Here is a 25,670-nt window from a genome sequence, read left to right on the forward strand (position 1 = left end):
CTGAGGTCCCCACGTCCCCCCCCTCCCCCAACTCCTGTACACACTTCCACATCGTCCTCTCCTACTCGGACAATCATTTCACTGGTGTTTAATGGTGTCATTTTGCCTGTATGAAATTGTGAAATGCATTTCAATGCTTAGAGGAATTTTATAGAAGCTTTATTGTGTCCCATTGCATGCTCTTTGCCTTGCTGCGTCTTGAGCTCTAATTTGTTTCACGCCATTGCCCCAAAGTGCATTTACATGTCTCCAGCTTTCTTTCAGAGGGACACCGTCCCAGGCAATGTCCCCTTCCCCTGTTAAAGGCTTGCTTTCTCCATTAGAATGGCTCTGCTGGCTGCCTTCCTGTGAACACTACTCCAAGGTGTTTACAGACCCATTGCCTTACTAGGCTCCTGGCATTATCCAACTTTCTCATTTGCTGCCAGTGTAATCTCTAGCTCCTGGCACCCCTTCACTCCTTTTAACTAACTCATGATCCCCGGCCTCAGCTTCCCAAGTATTGGGATTACTGGCATGCACCAACAGACTATCTCCCCAAGACAGTCAAATGAAAGACTGCAGCCAGGGCAAACAAGAGTTTTCTAAAACAAATGCTTGTTCTTTAGATGTTCCAAAGAGAAGCAATACATGTTTCGGAAATCAAAGTCACTATTATACAACCTATCAACTTGGGGATGGGGGGCCACTGGTGGTGTATGCCATTAAGCTCAGCACTCAGAAGGCAAAGGCAGGCAGATCTCGTGTTCGAGGCCAGCCTAGTCTACAGAGGGAATTCTAGGATAGTCAGGGCTACACAGAAAAACCCTGTTGTAGGGGAAATCTCCTAGTTCTTGATTCTGAAGCAGAGAAATTGAAGGTTGCAATGCCAACTTTGAGCAATGTATTACTACCGATGGCCACAGGCCTTATGCATAGCAGAGTGCACCGTCTCTCCCCGAGCTTAGCAGCGGCAACACTGAGATTTTGGCTTGTCCAAACCATGGATGGAAGCTCCTCACACCTTGCAGCACAAACAGCACAAGCCGAGTTCTCACAGCATGCTCACCAACATCATCTCGGCCGTGAGGAACTGGAGGGTCAGGAAAGCACTTGCAGTTGTGCCTCAGGCCCAGTTCATTATGCCTGGCTTGCCTTCCTGTACATCAGCTTCAGGCAAGACCTGTCAGGTTCTGCACTAACTCAGGACCTCCCAGCCAGGCTGAAACTCTGCTTAACCAGTAACTAGGGGCAGGGCCAGTCAGAGCTGCAGAGCAGGCCCTCCGAAGGCATTTGCGAAGTGATGAGCCCCTTTCTAGAGGCAGCAAGACTTCTCACTGCGTTCACCCACTTAGGTTCAGCGGCACTCTGGCGTCTGCTTCCCAAATGCTAGGATAACAGGCAGAGCCACCAAACTCCATGTTCAGTGTGTTTAGCCTTTCCCCTGTAAAACCTGACTTCCTCCTATCCTGTTATGGAGAAAATTCCAAATCTAGAAATGAAAATTAAGCCAATTAAGAATTTAAATTGAGCTTGTAGTCCCCACTCCAGTAGCGAAGGAGTGTCAATTTAAGCTTACCCTCTGATAGACAAAACCAGCAAGGTGGTGGTGTGCATCTTTAAAAAAAAAAGAAAATCTACCACCCATCCATCCACCCACTCACCCATCTATCGTGTGTCCATAGAGGTTAGAAGAGGGTATTGGAACTAAAGCTAGAGTTGTGAGCAGACATGTAGGTGGCTGGGAATTGAACCTGGGTCTTCTGGAAGAGAAACCAGTGCTCTGAACTGCTGAGCTATCTCTCTAGCTCCTTGAGAACAGCGTGGGGCTTCAACAGTAAAGCCATCTCTCCAGCTTGATACATGCTACTTTCTAAAAGTTACTGATTTTTAACCAAGAGGGAAAACATGAATCTTTTGTTACCAGGTTAGCTTTAAGAAGCTCCATCCCATGTAAAATGGGGTCAAAGGGAAGTGATGTCCTGCTGGTACAGGCAGGGCTGGCACCAGGCCAGGAAGGAAAAGATGAAGAATTTATTTGGTGAGTTTTGCCACTTGCCTGTGGCCAAAACCTTGTGCCCCCACATCCAGATAGACAAATTCAGACACACTCCACGAGGCCTAAAGAAATGAAATGTTAAAGAGACCACAGTTTTTTCTATTTTTATATTTTATATAATTAATAAAACAGTGCTTGTATAAAAATTCACACAAAGTTGCTAGAGAGCATACAAGTTCCAAAAATGTCCTGGGTTTGTGGTACATTCAGTTTTCTAAGGGGACACTCAGATAAGTGTAACAGGCAGACATGATGTGGTATCCATTCTCTTTGGTAAAACTGTTCTTGTTACTACTTCTCACAGTAGTCATTCTGATACCCACTTTGTGCAGGGTCTGCGCTTCCTGGGCTGTCAGACATTAAGGCTGGATCTACAAGAGACAAGGACTGCCCACAGTGGTGACAGCCTCTGGGCTCTCAACCCCACTTCAGAATGACCCAGTGACCTCCAACCGGGGGTCTCCAGGTCCCTCTGAATCAGGTAAGAAGCAGTTACCGGGGGAATGGTAGAAACTGAAGCAATCTCTACAAGAACCCGAATGGCCACACTGTGGTGTGATGAAGCTAAATCCAGTTGCCACTAAGTAGATCCCATTGGTCGGTTGATGATTGCTGCTGATATGGACCCCTCACCCCTATCTTAAAAGGAAAGCAAGGTTTGGGGTTCCACACTGAAGGGGAAGGGCAGCGAGCACTAACAACACTAGACATGGATTCCCTGACAAACGTGTGCGAGACAGACACGGCCACATGAACTAAAGCAGGACTCAAACACTGTACATTCAAGAGTATCTTTAGACATTCTTCAACAGCTTACTAACTGAGAAAACCCAGACCACTACCACCTACCGTGACATACTGTTTTAGTGAACACCAGGATGTCGGGGCTAATCTTCAGTCCTCTGGATACAAGGCAAAAATCATCCAAAACACAAAGAATTTAGATGGGAATGGGGAAAGCAGTTGCCAACAGATTTCATAAAACCCATTAAATTCTGAAAAAATAAGTATTTTATATTTGTATTGCTTCATAAAAAAAAATGCCCACTGGAGCTACCTGTACGGATGGTTAAGTGAGGAGATCATACAGTCTAATAGGGGCAGGAAACAGCTCCCAGACTGTCTAGCTCTTTTCCCTGAAAGGGATGATGGGACTAGGGGGTGGGAGTGAAGAGAAGCCCTACATAGTTTAAAATTTAACATGCTCTGAGTTACAAAAAGTCCTGCTCAGTTTCTAGAGCCTGCCATTTCTCTCACCTGAACAGACGGGAGTTCTAAAAACCTCGTGGCCGACTGTGCTTCTGATGTTGCAGGGCCACACTCCACTTTCTAGAAAGCAGGACAATTTTCACATGGCTTGGAATCCTCTTGGTTACATCCTCAAGACCAGAGCAGATACCCTGGAACTGAAGCAGGGAGAGTGCCACAGCCATCTTTGGGGCAGCGTGCGTGCGTGCGTGTGTGACTAAGGCATTGGAGAGAGGCCAAGTGAGGGGAAAAGGGCTGCCTTCTGGCCACCCCATTACCTTCTTCCTGGGCACAAGAAGGTTACTTTGTTTGTGGGGCTTCTCACCTCCGTCTATAAGGAGATAGGTGTGCCCGGGTGGGTATGTGACAGTGCCACAAAGCCTCTGTGCACTTCTCAATGTCAATAACTTAGGTTTACAATTATAGCATAAATAATCTGAAAATGACAGTGAATAGAAGCTTTATAGTCCTGAAAACTGTTATTTTTTAAATGCCCATTGGGTACATGCAAAATTATATCATGTTATCTACTAGAACTAAGGTTCTTTATGAGAAAATTCATAGATTATTTCTATCATTTCTGCATATTAAGGTAGCAAAATATTACGTTATCACATTTGTAATGTTCCACGAGGGTTTTATGACTACCCTGGGCAACTCAATTCATCTTCTAGGTCAAGGATGAGATGCGTTCAGTGTGGGAAACACCGTTCCCTTTCCTTCTTAGGCATCTGGCCCCAGTGCAGAGGGAGAGAGATGTGCACTCCAGGCTAGGGGTGGGCCAGGGGAGGACAGCAGAACTTCCTACAAGGTTTGAGGGCAAAGGTCTGGTGAGACTGGGAAGGGGTGTGGACACTCCATTTAAGATGGTTTGGGTCCTTCCAACAACTGCAGAAGAGCCCAAAGCCTGGGCTTTGGAGGTTCAAGACCATGCTATTCATGGGAGGAGCTAACACTGAAGTCTGGGGACATGGACTTTGTACAAACACATGGAAAGTAAACAGTTCTTGGTGAACCCAAAAGCTCACCCATAAATCACACAAAAATGTCCCTACACATTGTGTTCCAATGTGTCCCTCTAAACCAACATCTCTGTGTGGAGAGGGAACGGGTCTGTGGGAGGGCACAGCTCCCAGGAAGGCCTAACGACCCATTCCTCCACTCCATCTACATTCATAGCATCTTCCAGTGTTCTCGTCTACACAGTGAGCACCGCATGGCCGTGGCGGGCAGGCTGGGCCACAGCAAAGGGAAACTCATACACAGTAAGAAAGGGGCTACATACTACTTAGAATCCGCCCCTTCTGCTGAATCTAAGGGGCCTCTGGACTCTTCCAAAATCAGATGTCAAACACAGGATTAGGAAATCGAGTCACTCTACCACCTGAAGCCAGTTACCCATAATGCCTGACTGAATATAGCATTTCTTAAAAAAAAAAAAAAAAAAAAAAAAAAATAGCACAAATCTAAAATCATCTTTAAAAATTCCAGCAACAAAAGTAATCTTACAGCATCTTGTCTCAAATATTTTTAAGATTTTTTTTTATCCTAAATAAAATGGCTCCCAAAGAGCCCAATGATTCTTTCAAAATTTCATTTTAATTAAAAGGAAAATAAAAATAGAAGATGTAAAACCTGGGGAGAGAAACAAGTTGCTGTGCTTGAATTTTGTCTTTTTTTTTTTTTTCTTTTTGAGACAGGGTCTCATTATTCAGACCTGGCTGGGCTGGAATTCACCATGCAGACTAACTAGATTCCAATGGTCTCTGCCTAGAGGTGTGGGCTACCACAACTGGTCTAAGGGTTAGTTTAGGGAGGGCACCACAGCCCTGTGAAGGGACCCTACCCTAGCAATTCTCTGATTTCACAGCTTGGCTACCCCCCAAACTCCCACTGTACCACCAGGGAACACAGAACAAAGTCATGAATACAAAACAAATTCAAGGCTTCTTTCTTGTGGCTCCATAGGTGTTTTACGTGTGCAAATGTAGGAGACCACTCCCCACTGGCATAAGGTGCCGGTCTGTTGGATACCAAACTAGAGCTTCAGAGCAAAGCTCAGTCCCAAGGGCACCCATTGCTCAGCCTGTGGTGACCCAAATCCCTAGGCAGCCCCAACCCTGTCATTTCTCCACTTTCTTGGCTTTCTTGAGGATGTCGCACTTTTTCCTGTTGGGGCGGCGACACCGCTCATCAATGCTAGGTATACATTCATAGTGCCACACCTCTTCCATCTTCTCCACGGGGTAGACAGCTTCCACGTAATGGCGGATGAGCCTCAGCCTCGTGGGGTCCAGCTGCTTCTTGTTACAAGCCCCGGAGTGGTTGTATTGCAGACGGAGGTTCTCAGCTGTGAAGAGTTCCGGGAAGAGCCTGACCAGGAGCCGGGCCGCGAAGTTGCCCACTGACAGACTCTGCTGCACGATCTCACGTACCTCCTTGTCTGACAGCAGGTAGGGGGAAGGCACCGGAAAGTCAGGTGAGGGGACCACCAGCTCGTCCAAGGGTATTTTGCAAAAGTCTTTGCTGCTCCTTTCAGGAGGCAGCGGGGGCCCCTCAAACTCCTCACGGAACCTCTCGGGGTTGATTGCATAACTTGCGAGATCCCGGCACTCGGGGCCAGGCACGTGGACCTTGCGTTGCTGCTGGTAGGAGCGGCGCTGCTCCGTGTCCCTTCGCCGACAGCGCTCGTCCAGCTTGCCCACAAACTCCAGGGTCCACACACGGTCGTTCTTGGCTCTGGGGTAGAGGAGCTGCACGTAGTGGCGGATCAGCCTGATGCGGGCAGGATCCAGCTGCTTCTTGCCCAGGGAGCCGCTGCAGTTATACTGCTTGCGCAGGTTCTCGTGGGTGAAGAGCTCCGGGAACAGATGCACCAGCAGGCGGGAGGCAAAGTTGCCAATGGACAGGCTGCTCTCATAGATGCTGCGCAGCTGCTCCTTGCTCAGGAGGCAGTCTGAACCCGGCATCTCGAAATCAGGCTGTGGAATCTCTAGCTTGTCAAAGTCAATGGGCACCAGCCAGATCTTTTTGGAGCGCCGGCCAGGCCGCTCACCTTCGAAGCTGTCCTCTACCTTGACCACTGAGATGTCGTCTGGCAGGCTAGAGGAGTCGTAGCAGTCGTCCCGCGGTGCCTCACCTTCGCTGCCTCCCTCCAGCCCCAGGCCCTCCAGCTCATCATTGAGGCGCTGGGCACACTGCTGCAGCCAAGCCTCCTCCTCTTGCATATCAGGAAAGTAGATCTCTGTGTAGTTGCGGATGATCTGCAGCCGCTGGGGATCCAGCTCCTGCTTACCACCGTCCCCATAGCAGCTGTACTGCTCACCCAGCTTCCGGTGGTCGAACAGCTCCGGGAAGAGCCGGTGCAGCAGGAACACAGCAAACTCACCCGGAGAGGAGGCTTCATCTAGGAACTCGGTGAGGTCCTGTGTGTCCACCACATGGTCCGAGGCGATGGTGCTGCTTCGGTCCAGAGACAGAGCTTCCTCTTGGTCCTTGTTGTCCAGGAAGTGGCCGGCATCGACTTGGTCAGCTTCAAAGAAGTTGGTAACCTGGCCGCCCGGCTGGCTGTCTTCCATTTCCCGCTGAGCCCAGAAGCGGCTGAAGAAGTCGTTCAGCTGTGGCAAGCACTCAGTTTGCCACACAGCTGGGTCCTTCACAGAGGGGTAGTAGACCTCCACGTAGTTGCGGATGAGCTGGAGGTGCAGTGACTCTAACTTCCGCTTGGCGGCAAAGCCACAGGCGCTGCAGCCACGGGAGAAATCCACGTCGCTGAAGAGCTCAGGGAAAAGCTGCACAAGCAGCCGGCAGGCTAGGTCGCCACAGGTCAGGCTCTGCTCCGCTATCTGTTTCAGCTCCGCAGCAGTGAGCTGGTACTCAGGGGGAGGCTGGAACTTGGCCATCAGCTCAGAAGGGCTCACCAGCTTCTTGATCCGGCTCACTTCGAGGGAGAGCACGTCCATCTTGCTGTGAAGTTGGGACATGTTAGACGTGAGTGTGTTGAGCATATAGAACATCTTCTGGATCAGGAAGTAGATATTGGGGTCCCCATCTGTGGTAACCCCGACACCACATTCCCGCTTCTGAGATTCGTTGAGCAGGCGCAGAGGAGAAGGGTTGTTACTGGAGTTTGCCTTCTCAAAAAGCTCATAGGGGCTGAGCAGGTCTCCCGAGGGAGGGTTCTTCTTCTCCATGATCTTGTGGGAGATGCCGTACAGAGGCTTCTTGTAGGAAGGAGTACTGGCCTCCGTGGAAGGCTCCTCTTCTGCAGGCCACACACAGCTCCCACTTCTGCTTCTGCTGGCAGGCTCTCCATTTCCCTGGCAGGGTGAACTGTTCTCACGGGTGCGCATGCCTGCCAGGAGTGCCTAAGAAACAGAAACCATGGTGGAGTTAGGTGTGCGTTCTGGATACACTGCACTACAGAGGGTTGGACTGCACTAAAGACCCAAGGTCAGTGCTTCCTGCTCCAAAAATTCTTCCCAGAACATTCTACAAACACACAGTAGCATCTGAGGGCCAACCTGTTCCATGAAGGGAAGTTTCTCAGTTACTAGGGGACACTTCAGCATTACCACTGCTACAGTATCCACCTCAGTATCTCTACTGCTACATCATCTACCTCAGTATCTCCACTGCTACAGTATCCACCTCAGTATCTCCACTGCTACAGTATCCACCTCAGCATCACCACTGCTACAGTATCCACCTCAGCATCACCACTGCTACAGTATCCACCTCAGCATCACCACTGCTACATTATCCCTGCTAGCCAGCATCCATCCTTTGTGACAGATGAACAGTGATCCTGAGTCTATGAAGTGCTGGCTGGGGACTACTTTCCAGCCTCCTTTGACCAAAGCTCTGGAATAAGTACTATGACAAAGGCTTGGGGAGGATGCCCTCCTCCAGCCCAGAGCAGCACTCGCATCGTTCTCCTCGAACTGCGTGCTCACACAAGCTCAAACTGCCCTTCAGAGGCTCCTAGACCATGCTCCTTCAACATTCCGGACCTCGATGCCTTCCTCACTGACTGCCACTGGCTTCAAACTAGACAACTAGAGATTTGTTTCTCTGTATGCAGAAAGACAGGAGACTTGTGATAAAGAATCAAGGGCAATCTGGGGGCAAAGGGCGAGTTTTTGATGAAATAATCTTAAACGATGGATATATGTATGTAATAAGGATTGAATAAATAATTTTACTCCAAACCTCAAGTTCAATACAAAATTAACAAAAATAGATCAGGCTTGATGGCTTTTAACTAATATCCCAGGAATTCAGGAGGCTGAGGCATGAAGTTTTGCTGTGAGTTTTAGGCCAGCCTTAAAAAACAAAACAAAACAAAACAAAAACAACCAGAATTTTAGATGATTTCCACCTGAACTTAGACATTAACTAGATAGTAATACATTATCTATAATCCTTGGATGTGGCTATGGGAAAAAAAAGAGGGGCCCCAGAGAGGTGAAGCTCAGTGGTAAAATGCTCACTAATATCCAAAAGACCCAGGGTTTGGCCCCCACCACTGTCCCCTGCTAAACAACCATCACACCAAGCAAACAGGTGAATTTTAAAAGTAGGCATGGTGGTACATGTCAGAGGTGCCGACACGTGAGAGGTGGAAGCAGCAGGGTCACAAGCTCAAAGCCATCCTAGGCTTCGAGACACCATATTTACAAAGAACTGATGAGCCTCAAAATAACTGTCAAGTGGAAGAAGCCATATTATCCAATGTCACCTAATAGATTCTAGAAACGACATCCAGTGCAGTCGGAAAGCAGATGGAGGGTGCCTTGGGGGGTAGGGACAGAGGGAAAGAAGAGACCCATAGACTGCTGTGTTGACTGACGCAAACACAAGCCACAACCTCACATTACGTACTTGACGTACTATTTACGGACCTCGGTTATAAGTTAGTAACTATTTTTAATAAATATTTAATTTGAACCAGGAACTTGCTAGAATATATATGAGAGTTTAATTAAACAGAAGTACTGACTGGCAGGTAGTGGCAGGTAGCAGAGGAGCAAGCAGCCTCCAGGTATACCCAAGGATGCTCCCTCCACACCTGGGTTCAATCCCTGATAAGCCCAGTGGTGCGGAAATTGTAACGCCCACACAGTATAGTTTCTGCTAACAGACTGGGAGCCGCGGCTCTGCATTAAATTCCTGGGTACTGGAGGCCCTCAGGACCTAGAAGACCTCAGTTTACCTCACCAGGGCAGATCAGAGTCATTTGTAAGTCCCAGATAACCAATCCCAGTACAAAACTGAATGAGTTCTTGGTAGCATCAGCAAACACAGGATAAAGATACTCAAGAAGAAAAGGTTTCCCAGGAAGAGGCAGGAAGGCAGAAAAACAGCCCCAACAAAACAAAGGCTCCTGCGCCTACCTCATATTGATGAGTGAGGGATTTCCTGGACTCCCTTTAAGATAAAACAGAATCACTCAACTCACAGAGACCTGGAAGAGATTCTTATTTTTCTAGGGATTGAACCCAGGGCTGTTTATATATGCTGTACTGCGAGCTACACTTCATCCCCCACCCAGGATTTTTTTCCTATTTATTTTGGTGGTTTTCAAGATGGGGTCTCTCCTCCTGCCTCCATCTGCCGAGTAATAAGAAACACAAAGGGATTCGTGAGGATGCCCATAAAGCTGGCCAGGTGACAGCTTTGTGCTGGATCTGTACAGGCTGCCACAAAGGTCAAAGGTCAGTGCCATCTACCCCCTCCTGACTCTTCTAACACATCTTCCTTCTTGAGAGCAGAAGGTTCTCTGGCTTGGGTGGAGGGAGAGGTTGTGTGGTCTGCATCTGCTCCTTCCCGGTGACTCCTCCTCTCTCCCAACCCACTCAACAATGAAGCACACCATTTCTGATCTACCCCACAACTAACAAAGTTAAAGACGGGGTGTGTGCTCGGATGTCCCAGAATTAGCTCTGCAGACCAAGCTGGCCTCAAACTCACAGAAATCCACCTGCCTCTGCCTCCCAAAAGCACGTGTCACCATCTCCTGGCATAGGGCAGATATTTTACCACTGTCCAACTCTGCCTGAGACAAGAACCCCTGGGAGCTAGAGGTGGAACACTGGTAGAATGCTTGCCAAACAGTCAAGAGCTCAGTTCTTGTATCTCCTACAACAGCATTACACTAGAAACCAATTCAGAGTCTGGAAGGGAGGATTATATAGAGATTGAGCGGAAGAGGATTCAAAACAATTTAGAGAATTCTTTCATTTGGCTATTTGCCAGAAAGGGAAAAAGGGATTCTTTCCCTAACCCCGCCAGGACAGGTATTGAATCCAGAGCCTCAGACCTCAGAGCCTCAGCTTGTTAGACCTCAAGCACTAAGCTACCATAATGCTCTACCACAGAGCTAAACCCAGCCCCTTACCTTTTATTTTAAATAAATGTACTTATTTACTCTAGGAGAGATAGCTCATTGGTTAAGAGGCCAGGAGACCCAAGTTCGAGACAGGTTTCTTTGTAGAACCCTGGCTTTCTGAACTCCAGCCTGCCTCTACTTTCTGCATGCTGGGATTAAAGGTGTGCACCACCTGGCCTGTAGGTAAACTTTTGAAAAGCAATGTTTCCTGACCAGCACTTCCAGCAGCACAGATGAAACAAGACTGCGTTCAGGTCCCCAGAGGAGCACTTACAGCAGAGAATGTTCTGGAGGGAGACTTGCCTTCCAGACAATATGGAAGGGAGGAGCCACAGGGTAGGATCAAGGCTGGACTCTCCCACATTCCTATGCAGGGTGAGAGATTCCTCCACCATTCTAACCCAGTCTCACTCCCTATAACACAAATATTGCCATTCCTACCAAGCATGATATAAATTCTAGTATCAGTGGAAACACTGCTTACTAAACTACTTAATAAAAAGTTGGGCGTCCCAGCAGAGGGCAATGTTCTTCACCCACGAAAACCCCAAGCACACAACTCAGCACAAACACAAGCATCAGAGGGGACGTCCTTAGCCATCCCTACACTGGGATCCTGTCAGCTCGGTGCTCAATTAATTCCACAAACGCTGCCAAGGGGGTAATGCGCTGGCTGTGTTTACTGCTGATGATAACAATCTCTGCTCAGCTGTCTAGGAATATCAAGAAATCTTTAAATCTGTGCTACTTGGCACACCGTATCTGGCTGACAGTTCCCAATTCTCCAAGGTGCATCTTCTAGCCAGATGGGAACTCTGCGGCACAGCTCCGGCTGATGCCAGCATCTTGCCTAGATCCTGACGGGTATTTCATTCAGAAGGGAAGGCCAGAAGACCAAGTGAGAGGCAGCAGACCCCCTGGGCAGACACCAGGGATACGGCCACCAGTGTACTAAGTACTGGTCACCACCAGATCTTAGAGCAGTTACTGACTTCAGTTCAGTGACTAATGAGCTTAAACAGTGTCCAGGGAGTCAGCCAAGTGGAAGGCCAAGAAGGCAACATGCCTGTGGGAATCGAGTAGAAAATTAATGTGACCTCAAGAGTAGGCTGTGTGATGCGGCAGGAGGCTAGCACCACCCTTCTGGAATCGTGAACCAATGTATACCTTGCACTTCCAACAGAATTCTGCACAAGTGCCCGGACCCACTGTGATAGGTCTCTAGGGTTTGTTCTACCTGCAGCTGATAGAAATGCTTGTGTGCCTGGGAACTAGGTAAGACCCTGGGTGCACTAGGAAGGAATCACCTCAGACTCCACCTCAAACGGTGCTTTCTCTCAGGTCTTCCTGATGCTGCTCACAGAATCTGGAAAGAGTCCCCATCAAGACTCCTGTGACACCTCACAAGCACCTCTGCAGCCCTCCCGCCACCCTACTAGCTCTTGACAGGGCAGGCTTGGCAGCACAAAGCTCTCAGCCTTCCCGTTTTCAATGGGAACAACTGTAATTCCCATTTGCCTCTGTCGCTGTGAGGAACCTTGGGAAGCCCAGATAGTTCACCAGTCACTGTGTGTAGCAGGGATGAGATGGCATCTCTGCTCTCCAACTGAAGGTCCAGCCACAGTCTAAGATGGTCTGGAAGAACAGAGCTAACCTCTACCTGGACAGTTCTTGACTATCACCTCCCCTTATGGGAACGGAAATGGCAAGGTTAGCTCAGCAGGTAAAGGGGCTTGCCAGCAAGTCTGAGTACCCAAATTTGTTCCCTGAGACGCACACAGTGGAAAGAACCAACTCCTGCAAACTATCCTTTTACCCCCAATACATGCCACATGCTTTGGTGAAACACCCACACCTACACCCACACAAAATCAGTCAGTCAATCAACCAAAGAAATTAAGAACAAATATGATACCAATAAAAACTCTACCTCCATTCCAGGGAGGGCAGTCAGTCCTTCCCACAGTCCCTGTCAGACTCTTCCAAAACCATCAGTCATAAAACAGCAGTGTCAGGGCGCTGGAGTGATGACCGGGTGGTAAAGAGCACTGACTGCTCTTCTAGAGGTCCTGGGTTCAAGTCCCAGCAACCACAAGAAGCTCACAACTGTCAATAACTTGAATTCCAGGGAATTTAACACCCTCTCTGACCTCCATGGCCAACAGGCATGCACGTAATGAACACACATACATGCAGGCTCAACATCCAAACACAAGGGTAAGTTTCAGTGAGACACAACTCTCCACAGTCCCTGCTTTGCCTCCTTCCACAGGCAGCAATGGATGGCCACCTGGGTGTCCCAGAAGGCTTCAGACAGCTTCCTAGGACAGTCCTTGCTAGTTTCCCTCTGATAAGTGCAGAAGGCGTGTGAAGACTGATACGTTGGAGAGTTAGAGCTGCAGGTTCGGGAAGAAGAACAGGGTTTGGCTTTGTTTTCTAAAGATTTATTAGCAGAGTGGTGGTGCACTAGGGAGGCAGGGGCAGGTGGATCTGAGTTTGAGCCTAGCATTATCTACTGACTGAGTTCCAGGACAGCCAAGGCTACAGAGAAAAATCCCTTTCAAAGCAAACAAAAAGTTTTATCTAGCTGGGTGTGATGGTGCACACCTTTAATCCCAGCACTAGGGAGGCAGGGGCAGGTGGATCTGAGTTTGAAGCCAGCCTGGACTACAAAGTGAGTTCTGGGATAGCCAGGGCCACAGAGAAACCATCTCAGACAAAACAAAAACGAAATTAAAATTATTTTTATTTATTTTGAAACTGTTTGTTCTCTCCCACTACGTGAGCTCCAAAGACCAAACTCTGGTCATCAGGCTTGAGTACAAGTGCCTTTTCTTTTGAGACAAGGCTGCACTTGAACTCACTACACAGTGCAGCTACCTCAAACTCTATCCTCTGTTTCGGAGGGAAGGAATTATAAACCTGAACTTATATAATCAGGCTTGTTGACTACTGTGGTTTAAAGACTGAACCTGGAGCTGTGTTCACATTAGACATGCGATACATCTTAGCCCTGTCACAGACTTGCTAACTGCTAGTGTGCCCCCTTGTACTCTTCCATGAGCACCTTCGAGCCTCCACTCCCCACACCCCACTCCCCAGATGGTCAAAGTGTAAGAGATCTTACGCCCCCTGCCTGGCCCCACTATCACACCCAGAAGGCTCAGGAACTCCAGGAAAAGGGTAAGCACCAACCCAATTTGACCCAGACTGGTGTTATTTTAGAAACAGCCCACACTCAAAAAAATTCAACAATTATTCTTCAGTCACTCCTGAAAATACTGACCTACTGACACAGAAATTTCCACAAACAGGCTGAAGCGATGGCTCAGTGGTTAAGAGCACTGACTGCTCTTCCAAAGGTCATAAGTTCAATTCCCAGCAACCACATGGTTGCTACAGCCATTTGTAATGAGATCTGATGCCCTCTTCTGGAGTGTCTGAAGACAGTGACTATATATATATAAAGTAAATAAATCTTAAAAAAAAAAAATTCTACAAACTTTCAAACAGGCAAATAGCAGCCAGCCACAGAGGAACACAAGTTAAGCACGTAAGAGGCTAATGCAGAAATTCTAGGATAGCCTGAGCTACAGAACGAGAGAGACAGACAGACAGACAAAAGTGTGAGAGAAGTAGTGATACATACCTGGAATCTCAACCCTTGGTAGGTGCAGGCAGGAGAAAAGTTCAAGGTCATTCTTGATTCAAATCGGTGCAGGAGATTGGGTATGTTGGCCTTTGACCCCAAGCACTAGTGTTACCTACCTCTCTGAACACTCTCCTGTAGGCATATATATTTTATACCCACTTTAATAAAGTGGCAACCTGCCCTCTAGCCCACCGTCCGCCAGAGGTGGGGAGGTGGAACTGTTTAGAAATAATTCTTTGGTGTGATGCCAATCTTTGTTGTCCTCAGTCCAGTTCACTAGCAAACACCACACACGACTCAGCAAGGGAAGTACAATCCAGAAGAAACCGAAAAGCTTGCCAATCAGCCTAAGTCTGCAGAAGCAGGAAGAAGCCACAGGAACCTCAGGAGAAGCTCTTCTGGCGAGTCCTGTCTACGCGAAGCCAGGAGTGGAGCTCAGCAACACAATGTGAGGTGAGCCAGTACGTGCGTGTCATCAGTGAAGACTAGAGAGGCGGAGCAAAGCCAACCAATGGTGTAGCTCCCCCTGTCTGTCCTCACATTTATAGTCCTTCTAAACATCATGCATCCTTTCGGGTGTGTCTGCCCCAGCAAAACGTCATAATAACCCAACTGAGTCTCCAAAGTAACTTCCACGTGGAGAATCACTCACACACGTGATGAGGTCTATATGTGAGGCTGGTGGTCCCTTAGCAGAAGTCATAACATTATAAAGAGACAACACCAATCCTTAGGAAAAACAAAATAAGCTGTTACCTAAAAGGTGTGACAGATGGAGTATATGGTCAGTCAGTAGTGCTTACTAGCAGGTACAATCACCACACACATCAACAGGACACACATGACACAACTGTAATCCCAGCACTGGGAAGTGGAAGCAGGAAGACCAGGAGTTCAAGATCACACTCATCTACACAAGAAATATGAAGACAGCTCAGGCTACATCAGGAGAGTCCAGGACAGCTCAGTAGTAGAACTCTGGCCTAGCATCATGCGGCCCCGGTTTTGAACCCAGCACCAAAAAGGAGAAAATGCAAACAGCAGCGTGCGTGAGGCCTTTAGTTCAAGCCCTAGCACCAATGGTGCACACAGACAAGTGAATGTTGAAAAGCCATGCAGTGGCAGCCTCCAATACTGCTGCTCAGGCTGTGCCCCCCCCCCCCCACACGCTGTGGCTACACCTGTCTGATGTTAACTTTCAGGCAGAAGGTTCCGATAACCACTCTGTGGCATCTGGAAGTCATTGTCACTGGGAATGACCACCTAAGCATGGCACCTTTCCCCAGATCACAGGGGAAGAGGAGAGGGCTGGAGTCAGAGTGAAGGGTGGGACATTTCTAAGTATTTCTTTATAAAAATGCTTAAAGGCAGTGAGGCATGGTGGCCACACCTTTTATCCCAGCACTCTGGAGCCAGAGGCAGGTGGAGCTCTGGGTTCAAGGGCAGCCTGGTCTACAGAGTGAATTTCAAGACAGCCAGGACTACACAGAGAAAATCTGTCTCAAAACAAAACAAACAAACAAACAAACAAACAAAAACCAACAACAACAAAAAAAAAACCAAAACAAACAAAAAAACTGCTTAAAGATGTGAAAAACATAAGCATTACAGTCTTTTTTTAAAAAAATGTCTCACTGAGGCTTGGGACACAGCTCAGTGGGTAACACAGTTGCTGGGCTTTGTCAAGAACTGAGGTGGGACCCCAGACCCTATGAAAAGCTAAACACAGTAGGAAACATCTGAAATACCACAGCTCCTAAGGCGAACTGGAGGTACAGACGGCTCTGTACAGACAGCCTGTTGTGCAGAGGTGAGCAAGGAAGAGAGCTGGTCAAGGTGACACACCTGCAGCTAGTCCACCGACTTCCAACCCAGAGGCCCTGTTCAGACACACCTTAAATTCTCTTACTTAAGTATCACTCCTAACAGATACAAAATGGGACCAAGGCAAAAGTCCATCAGTCCACGAATGGGTAAACAGGATGAGATGCAGCTACACAGACCTACTTACTATTTAGTCATAAAAAGAAACCGTGTTTTTGGAAATCTGGATCTCCACGCACAGAGCTTGGAAGTCCTGTATCATTTAACAAGTAAACAGCCTGAACAAGCCAACAAACAATTTTTCTAGGAGCCAGTTGGGGACCAACAGCCACCCCCTGAAACTGGAGAGCAAGCATAGAGAATTACAGCCAGGCAGAGGGTAGCCAAGAGGAGATCTCCAGGGGAGGCCAGGGCAAGGACGGGAAGGCAGACTGATGAGTCAGGAGGCCACGCCTCAGAGTTAAACACTTCACCAGGTCTGTCACAGTGCATCCACATTTTTGTGGGTTTTACCTTCAAAAGTTCTTGGTCTTCAGTGAATGTCAGAGAAAAATTCCTTTATAATGACAGCGGAATTAAAAACAGATCCACTTCGGAATGTTCTAGACCACTGTGTATTCCTCTGCACAGGTTTTATCAGAGCCTGTGAAACCTGGGGAGAGGGAGACTCCAGCAGCAGGGGAGCGTGGGAAGTGGGAAGGAGGACTCAGCAGGACCTCAGGCTGAGGACAGAGGCAGTACAGGTCTGCCAGACAACTGGGAGCAAAGCAAGACACTGCCTGTCTGCCTAGTGTGTATCAATCCTACACCTCACATAGTACCTATTCCTCCAAGCTGCCCTCTGACCCCAAAACCACGTGCCCTGCTGAGCATGAGCACTTACACACAAAGGAACAAGAGACGAAAACAAGAAGAGACAGAGACTCATGTGATACGTGCAGGAGTACTCTATGCGCACTTGTATTCCTGCTACTGAAGGTGAATAATAAATATTCTTTATAGGTTTTCAGTGGAGCTGGAGAGATGGCTCAGAGGTTAAGAGCCCTGGCTCTACTTCCAGAGGTCCTGAGTTCAAGTCCCAGCAACCACCAGCTCACAACCGTCTGTAATGGGAGCTGGTGCCCTCTTCTGGCCTGCAGGCACACATGGAGGCAGAACACTGCTTACTAAATAAATAAATCCTTTTTAAAAAATGTTTAAGTGTAGGTTGCATTCTAAGGCACCACTGGAGAGAAAAATAGTTGATACAATAAAAGAGAGAAAATGACATCATGCAAATGCTCAATTAAAACCAAAACAATAAAACAAAAAAGCCAGCGTGGTGGTGCCTGCCTTGGCCCTAGAAGAGAGAAGTAGGGAGTCTCTGAGCTTGAGGCCAGCCTGGTCTACACAGTGAGTTCCAAGACAGCCAGGGCTATGAAAAGATACCCTGTCTCAAAACAAGCAAGCATACAAACAAACAAACTAAAAAAGAGCCAGGTGTGTTGTAATCCCAGCATTGGGAAGACAGAGGCAGGCTGATCTCTATTGACTTTTAAATTACATAGTGAGCAGTTACCAAGGAGGGCTGCAGATGCCAGAGGGGCTACACCGTGAAACCATGCCTCAAAAAACCAAAACAACACACACACCACCAACACACAACTTAAAAGGAGCAAGGCACCCTGACAAATACCTATAATCTCAATACTCTGAAGACAGGCAAGAACATTGTAAATGTTAAGCTGTTCTGTGTAGAGCAAATTCAAGGCCATGTTGGCACATGCCTATGACCCAGCACTTGGAAGGTAACATCTGTTAAAATTAATATAAGAAACAGACAATCTGAATGTAGCCGAACATACTAGGGAAATGAAACGGTAATCAGTCTTCCAAAACCGAAGCCGACTGGCCCAGATGATCAGAGGTGCATTCCATACACACTTGGAGACTAGTATAGGTGTAAGTCCTCCCAGTCCTCCGAGGCAGGGCAGGAAAGCCAGAACCCAGGTCAGGGTTGCTCTCTGGCAGGTAGCTGCATAAGCTACGCAGTGCTAACTGAGCCCCGCATGGAACACATGCACACGAAGTCCCGGGTCAGGGCTGTACGGGTCTTATAATATGAAGATGTAACGAATGCCCCAGGCTGTCCTATGATCCTCCTGCCTCGGCTTACTAGCCTGATAGTCCATAGTGAGGAACTAGAACCTTCTAACATTTGGAAGAAAACAGTCTCCTCTCATCATTTCTGGTCAACATTGTACTAAAGCTAATAAAACAAGAAAAGAAAAGTGAAGTTACAGAAAGAAGGTAAAGCCTTTTCATGTCCTGGGGAGATGGCTCAATGGTCAAGAGCAATTCACTGGCAGCTCTTCCAGAGGATCACACTTTGGTTCCAGGAGATCCAATGTCCCTTTCTGCAAAAGGCAATCATGTGGAACACATACATATGTGCTGGCAAAAAACTGATACACATAAAATATAATAACTAAGATCTAAAGGTGCCTGCCCTCGAGACTAATGATTTGAATTTTAATTCCCAAAACCTGGTGGAAGAAGAGAAACTCCTTACAAGTTGTACTCTCTCCTCTCCATGCACATCAGGACATGTGCACGAACACACACACACACACACACACACACAGACACACATACACACACACACAAACTTAAGTAAATGGAAAAGAAAGAAAGGCTTAGGTATAAATGTACAAAGATCCATCTATATAAATACTATAAAAAGTTACTAAGAGCTGGTGTGGTAGTTTGGATAAGAATGGCCCATATATTAGTTCATATATTATTCACCAGAGTGGCACTATTCAAAGATTAGGAGGTGTGGCCTTGTTAGAGGAAGTGTGTTCACTGGGGGTGGGCTTTGAGGTTTAAAAAGCTCATAACAGCCCCTCACAACCACCACCACCACCAGCAGCACCAATCAGGATACAGCTCTCAGCTATTGCTCAGTACCTGCCTCTATGGAACCCATACTCCTCACCAATATATCATGATGATGGACAACCCCCTGAAACTGTGAGCAAACTCCCAATTTAATGCATCCTTTCATAGGAGTTGCCTTGGTCCTGGTGTCTCTTCACAGCAACGGAACAGTACCCAAGACAGCTGGCATGTAGCTCAGTTGGTATACCGTTTGCCTACCGTGCAGTGCACAAAGCCCTGGGTGTTCTATCCCCAGCACCGATGGCATACACCTATAGACTCAGCACTCCAGGGGCAGAAGCTTCAACTTCTGCTTCAGTGTTTAGGGTTAGCCGGGCAGCCCGAGACCCTGTCTCAGGGAAAATGAGTGAAACAGAGAGAGCTGAATCCTGACACCCGGAGGATGGAAAACTACAGGTTACATGCACATGCAGGTTGGAATGCATATCTGGTTCTTCCCAAGGAGCAACATGGCAAGGGGGTGTGGGCGAAAGGCAGATTTGGAGCTAGGTATGGGTGTCTGGGAAAATGTTTTCTAGAATAAGGGTGTTTGAGGGACCATAGAAGGCTTCATCCTGGGCTAGACACCTACCTAAGCCTCATTCCCGGCCCCTGTTACTTTATGTAGTACATTTTACCTGCCCCTTGAACTACAGAAGTACTGTGAGAGGCAGATGTGCCCATCCATTCTCTCAGCCCTTAGTCAATTTCAATACAACAGGCAACTTTCCATGTCTCTGCTGCTGGGGCTTGTTGCTGAGGTCTGTTTGACTTGCTAAGGTTTTCGTTTCCAGTTCCATCCTAGTTTGGGCTCCGCCCCCCCAAAAGATTTATTTATATATTTTATGTACACTGTAGCTGTCTTCAGACGCACCAGAAGAGGGCATCAGATCCCATTACAGATGGTTGGGAGCCACCATGTGGTTGCTGGGATTTGAACTCAGGACCTCTGGAAGAGCAGTCAGTGCTCTTAACCACTGAGCCATCTCTCCAGCCCCAGTTCAAGTTTTCTTAGTGACTCTATTTCTTTGTATTCATTAGGCTGCCTGGTGGAGTGTGCTTCTGACAAGTCCGTAGGTGGCAGAGATGAACAGAGATGAGCTAAGAGAAAAGGCTAGAGGACTTCTGGAAAGAACCAGGGGTGTCCTCACACCTTGAGGAGGTGTGGGTTCACAGGAATCAAGAGGTATGGCGAAAAGAGAAGATCCTGTATCAAGGCTGCAGTGGGCAAAGAACCACCTGGAGAGACAGGAATGAAAGGGCTTAGGGGACCCTGGATCTGACCAGGAGTTGGGAGGCTCCCATGAGGTTAGAAAATGGCACAGCTGGGTGTGGTGGTTATTAATTCCAGCACAGCAGCAAGAGGCAAGTGGTGCCCTGCAAGCTTGAAGCCAGCACTCCTAAGGCCAAGGCAAGTGCATCTCTGAAAGTGGGAAGGCAACCTGAGCTAGATCCCTGTCTCAAAAGAGAGAGAGAAGGAAACTGTGGCAGAAAGATATTTGCTTGGGACTTCCTTAGGAGCAATTCCTTTGTATCTATAAACACTGGGCTTCATCTAGGAAAGACCTGCTGCCCCAGCTTTCCAATGGCCAGCCTGGCACACATAGCCATGGTTGGCATCTGCTAACACTTCTTGCCATTAACAAACTCTTGCCCCCCACATCCCTAAAAGCAGCACAAAACAAAGAATTCAAAACGGTTCTCTTATGAAGACCCTGCTCTTCCCCTTAAAGACACAGCATTTCAGCTGAATCCCTTCTAAAAAGTATTCTCACTCGAAGCTACACGTGAGACGGCTTAAGTCAATCCCTTTTCGGACCCAAGAATCAGTGCCTGGCCAGATACGCCCCTGAGTGCAGAGAGCCACCAAAGGGAGTGAGTGAGATCCTCACCTCAGGTATCAACCGCCTCCTCTTCACACTGGGGACAGAGTCTGGCTGGCCGTCGCTGCCCATCTGCTTCCGCTTGCTGGAATCGTGGAGGGCAGTGAGGACGCTGTCCAGAGGGTGCTTCTCAGAGGCCCTGGAGTTCCGGGAGCAGTCCAGCGCAGCATCGCCGCCCTCTACCTTCACGGGGTTAGCTTTTAGAACTATGGCAGAGAAGAAACGGGGCTCAGTAGGGAAGATCAGGGCTGCGGTGTGGGCTACCCTCTAGCCTTGTCAGTAAGGATGCTGCTGACCGGCACCTCCCAACAACACGATCCCCCTACTCCCTGCCAATGCTGAACAGTCTGACCACATGTCAATTTAAAATGTGGGTTTAAAAATCTTTTGGGGTGTTGGGGGGAATAGATGGGTAATAATAAATGTGTGACAGCTCTTATCAACCAACACAGAGCCAAGGACTCTCAACTGAACTACAACCCCCACCCCTGAACATTACCACCCTGTACTTTTAAAAAGCAGCTGGGAACAGGTGTGTAGACAGAGAGGTGGCCAACAGTGGGAGGAAGGCTTTTCATTAGATGCTTTTTAAATTTGGGGCTATATGAATATATAACCTATTCGAAAATATTCAATTAAAAACGTTTTGTTTTTACCTTCATCTACATCTTCACTGAATTCAGTTGAGTTCATCTTCTATTCCACTAAATGAAAAGATAAAGACAAGGTCTTCATTGATTGCTTGATTTATTCCTTAATTTTCTTTACACACACAGAAACTCCCTCACCCCCAGTCCAGCTTTGGGACCAGTGATTAAAGGCTTTGCCACAGGTTTAAGTAAGTGTGCACCCCACCCACCACCTTTTTAGACAGACAGACAGACAGAGAGAGAGAGAGAGACAGAGAGACAGAGAGAGAAAACAGGGGGGGGGGGGTCTTACTGTGTAACCAGCTGTCCCGAAACTTCCTATTTAGACCAGGCTTGCCTTGAACTCAGAGTTCTGCTGATTCTTCTGCCTCTAGCACTGGGATTAAAGGTGATACCACCGTGTGTGGCCAAAGCACCCTCTGTACCAGGTTCACAGAAGCATGCCTTTCACCTGCTTAGAGCAAGATGCTGGCTAAGAGCCGCTTACTAGTAAAGTTCCCGAGCAAAGCAACCAACCTAAGACACCAGTGTGCATGGTCTCTTTCTCATCCCTGCCCAGGAAATCAAACATCTCAGCGGTGCACGCCTTTAATCCCACCATTCTCAGGAGGCAGACGCAGGCAGATCTCTATGAGTTCCAAGCCAATGTGGTCTACAAAGGTAGTTCCAGAAACCCTGTCTTAAAACAACCATAACAAAAAAAAGGTGGAGGAGGGAGACTGTGGTCTCAATAAACAGAGCTGAGGAACCAGCACTCCAGGTAGTCAAATACCTGTGCAACTAGTGAAGGAGCCACACATGGGACTACATACTCAGGACCTAGCCAAACGTAGATGCGCCACGGTGTCATGCTATTGCCTATTTAGACAGCCCAATCAAAACAATGTGAAACAACTCAACTGTATTGATCACACGCTGAAATAGTTTAGTCTTACTAAGCTAAGGAAAATCACTTATTAACTTCACTTACTATTCCCATCAATTATATTTCCTTATATGTATGGGTGTTCTGCTTGCAAGTATCTGTGCACCACACGAATGCCTGGTACTCACAAAGGCCAGAATAGGGCCTGGGATCCCTGCGTCAAGAATGACAAAGGTTGTCAGCCATTGTGTGGGTGCTGGAAATACCTAAGTGCCCTTAAGAGCAGCCAGAGCTTCTAACCACGAGGCATCCCTCCCAATTCCACCTGTTTTAGTCAGGTGATCAGAACATGTAAAACTGCACATGAGGTCCCACTGTGTTTTCATTACACACTCGCCTAGTCTAGTCTTTCCTTCAGAAGCAACACAGAAGGGAATCCAGAGCAAGCATGGGCTGAGGCAGGAGGAGGGTTAGTACTCTGTAGACAGAACCATCCTGTCCAACTGCATTGTCATGACCCGACCGGCTCACACCATCACTGAGACCACCAGGGAGTCTCTGGTATCCCCCAAATTCTACAAAAGCAGTTACAAGTGACGTTTGAAAAAAAAGTTTATAGCACACCCTTTAATATCCACACTGGGGATTTGTGGCTCCTACAACTGATACAGGTAAGTAATTTATACAAGAGATGCAACTACATCCAACAAACTAACTATACGGGGTGGCTGTGGCCTGAGTGATAAGAGGGAAGGAGAAGACAAGAACGACGGTGTTTAGCTGATCTGTTCACAAAATAAGATCTAGCACTCTGAAAAGAGGCAGGTGAGGCCAGGCTAGCCTGGTCTACACATCAAGTTCAGGCCAGCTAGGGATACAGAGAGACCCTGTAATAAAGCGAAACAACCCCAGGCAAACAGCTAAGGACAGCGCCCACGTGCACAGGAGCGGCGTTCTAAGGAGTCCGAGTACCGCCCGGAATCAGGCATCAGTCTGTGCGTAACCACTGGAGAGGACTAAAGTCAGATTTATTTGAAATTAAGAATAATTCCAGGGGCTGGAGAGATGGCTCAGTGGGTTAAGAACACTGACTGTTCTTCCAAAGGTCCCGAGTTCAATTCCCAGGAACCACATGGTGGCTCACAGCCATCTGTAATGGGATCTGATGCTCTCTTCTGGTGTGTCTGAAGACAGCTACAGTGTATCCATAACATAAAAAAATAAACAAACATTAAAAAAAGAAGAAGAATTCCCATGGGCTGGAGATGGCTCAGTGGTTAGAGCACTGACTGCTCTTCCAGAGTTCCTGAGTTCAATTCCCAGCAACCACATGGTGGCTCACAACCATCTATATTGAGATCTGATGCCCTCTTCTGGGGTGTCTGAAGACAGCTACAGCATACTCTAATACATAAAGTAAACAAATATTAAAATAATAATAATAATAATTACCATTTAGCACTATCTCACACTTGAAGAACAACATGAAGTGGTACTGACAGGAAACAAATGTCAACTTTTCGGGTCCGTATGCTAGGTTCAGAGATGGCTTTCAGTGCTAACTCCATCTACCTCAACAAGTAAACCCTGCTCTGAGCTGGGAGTCCCTCTGCAGTTGGGAAGGTTGGCAGTTCCAGGCAGCAGCTCAGGTACATTACCAGCCAGGAGATAGATGGGAAAACACACTTCAGGTCATGGGAGTGACCAAGCCTGCAGACTGCCCTTAGAAACACGGCCACAGTCACATGACCCATCCCTTCCAATCATGGGCAAAGGTGAACAAAAGAGCTTGGGAGACCGAGTGAAGGACATCAGAAGCAGACACCTTCCATAACTATGCTTTGACACAGTGAGTGCTGAGATTAGAAGCATGTACTACCAGGCCCACTTACACATATTCTTTCGAGAAAAGGTAGGAGTGGAAGGAGACAACGGATGTGACTGTCTAAACGACGTGCAAAGACTGGCTAAGTGGAAATCACAGAGGTCACACACACACAAGACACGGAAGATGGATTCCTTCACCATTACACCTGCCTACCTATTATGTGCTAGTTACAGCAGGAGCACCATGGAGCCAAGAGGCAAAGGAGGGGTAGTCCCAGCTGCTCCTGGAATCTGTCGGAATGAGCCTGAGTTCTGAACCATGTGAAACCACACCAGAAAATTTAGCACCTAGTTGTGAAGCCCGGAAGCTGGAAGCTGCATTCGAACCACCTGGAGAACCTTGAAGGACCCAAGAAGGCTTTAGCAAAAGGTAAATGGACTGCCAGTTCCTGGACATGCAGAGCGCTTTACAGAGCACTCCCCATTCCTATGTGGACCAGAAGCAGAGGCTAGGCTAGTGCAGAAGTAGCTCAGTGAAAAGCTAAGCAATTTCCCACTTAGCCTAGAAACCCAAAGCTACCTCTGCTTCATGAGGAGGGGAAGTACTGGTTGTTTTACATATCTGACCCACCTTGGCCCAGAGCAACTTAAATCCCAAAGCTACCAATATAGAATCCTGAGGCAGGGAGCAGGCTCGGTGTCCCACAGCAAATGGAGGCAGACAGGCTTGAAAGTCAGTTAAGGGTGTATCTCCTACCCAGGCAGGAAGGAAACAAATCACCAACTGTCCTGTAGGAAGTGCTTTTGGGGGATACAAACCCAGTTCCAGACTCAGATCTTGGTCCAGCAGCAATTAAGGGACCCAATTCTCCTTTAATTGTAAGAAAGCTACCTGGAAAACTAGGCAGATACAGGCTTGGAAAAAGACACATCACAGTGCAGGAAGCTTCCAAGTAGAGGCAGGGCGGGTCTATCCCCAGGCTAGTAGAATGAGAAGTGTATCTATCACACTGCTACCTCCACTTCCCGATCATGGGCTTAGTACAGGTCACATGCTCTTGGTGGGTGGATGCGGAAGACCCAGATGCCTAGCATGCCACAGACATTCCTTCTAATTGCAAAACTATAGGTTACGGAGGAGCAGCTCCCACCACCTCCCGTGCTGCCTGACCTGAGCCAGCCCGCTCTGTTTCAAACCCGTGTTCCTGAGCAGACCTTCTGTTTCAGAACACACACAGGCCCAAATCAGCTGTCTCCCAGTGGGGCAGTATCTATCTGAACAAGGAAAGGGAAAACCCGTCTAGCCGAATAGTGCTCATCTATAACCCCACAACCTTGAGCTCAAGGTCACCTGTGATTCATGGTGCTCTGGGG

General features: G+C 47.8%; 1 protein-coding gene across 1 annotated transcript in view; it reads right to left on the minus strand.

The window, feature by feature from the left end:
• Nucleotides 1-4,779: 4,779 nt before the first annotated feature.
• The window catches only part of BEND3 (BEN domain containing 3), a 30,656-nt gene continuing 9,765 nt past the window's right edge, over nucleotides 4,780-25,670 (minus strand). The window contains exons 2-4 of the mRNA XM_080938455.1: nucleotides 21,611-21,650; nucleotides 20,964-21,160; nucleotides 4,780-7,653 (exon numbers count right to left, since the gene is read on the minus strand). Coding sequence (XP_080794581.1) covers nucleotides 5,410-7,653; nucleotides 20,964-21,160; nucleotides 21,611-21,647 — 2,478 coding nt within the window. The 5' untranslated portion in view covers nucleotides 21,648-21,650 and the 3' untranslated portion in view covers nucleotides 4,780-5,409. The remainder of the gene's footprint in view (nucleotides 7,654-20,963; nucleotides 21,161-21,610; nucleotides 21,651-25,670) is intronic.

This window comes from Micromys minutus (genome assembly GCF_963924665.1).
Source record: "Micromys minutus genome assembly, chromosome: 25".
Classification (NCBI taxonomy): domain Eukaryota; kingdom Metazoa; phylum Chordata; class Mammalia; order Rodentia; family Muridae; genus Micromys; species Micromys minutus.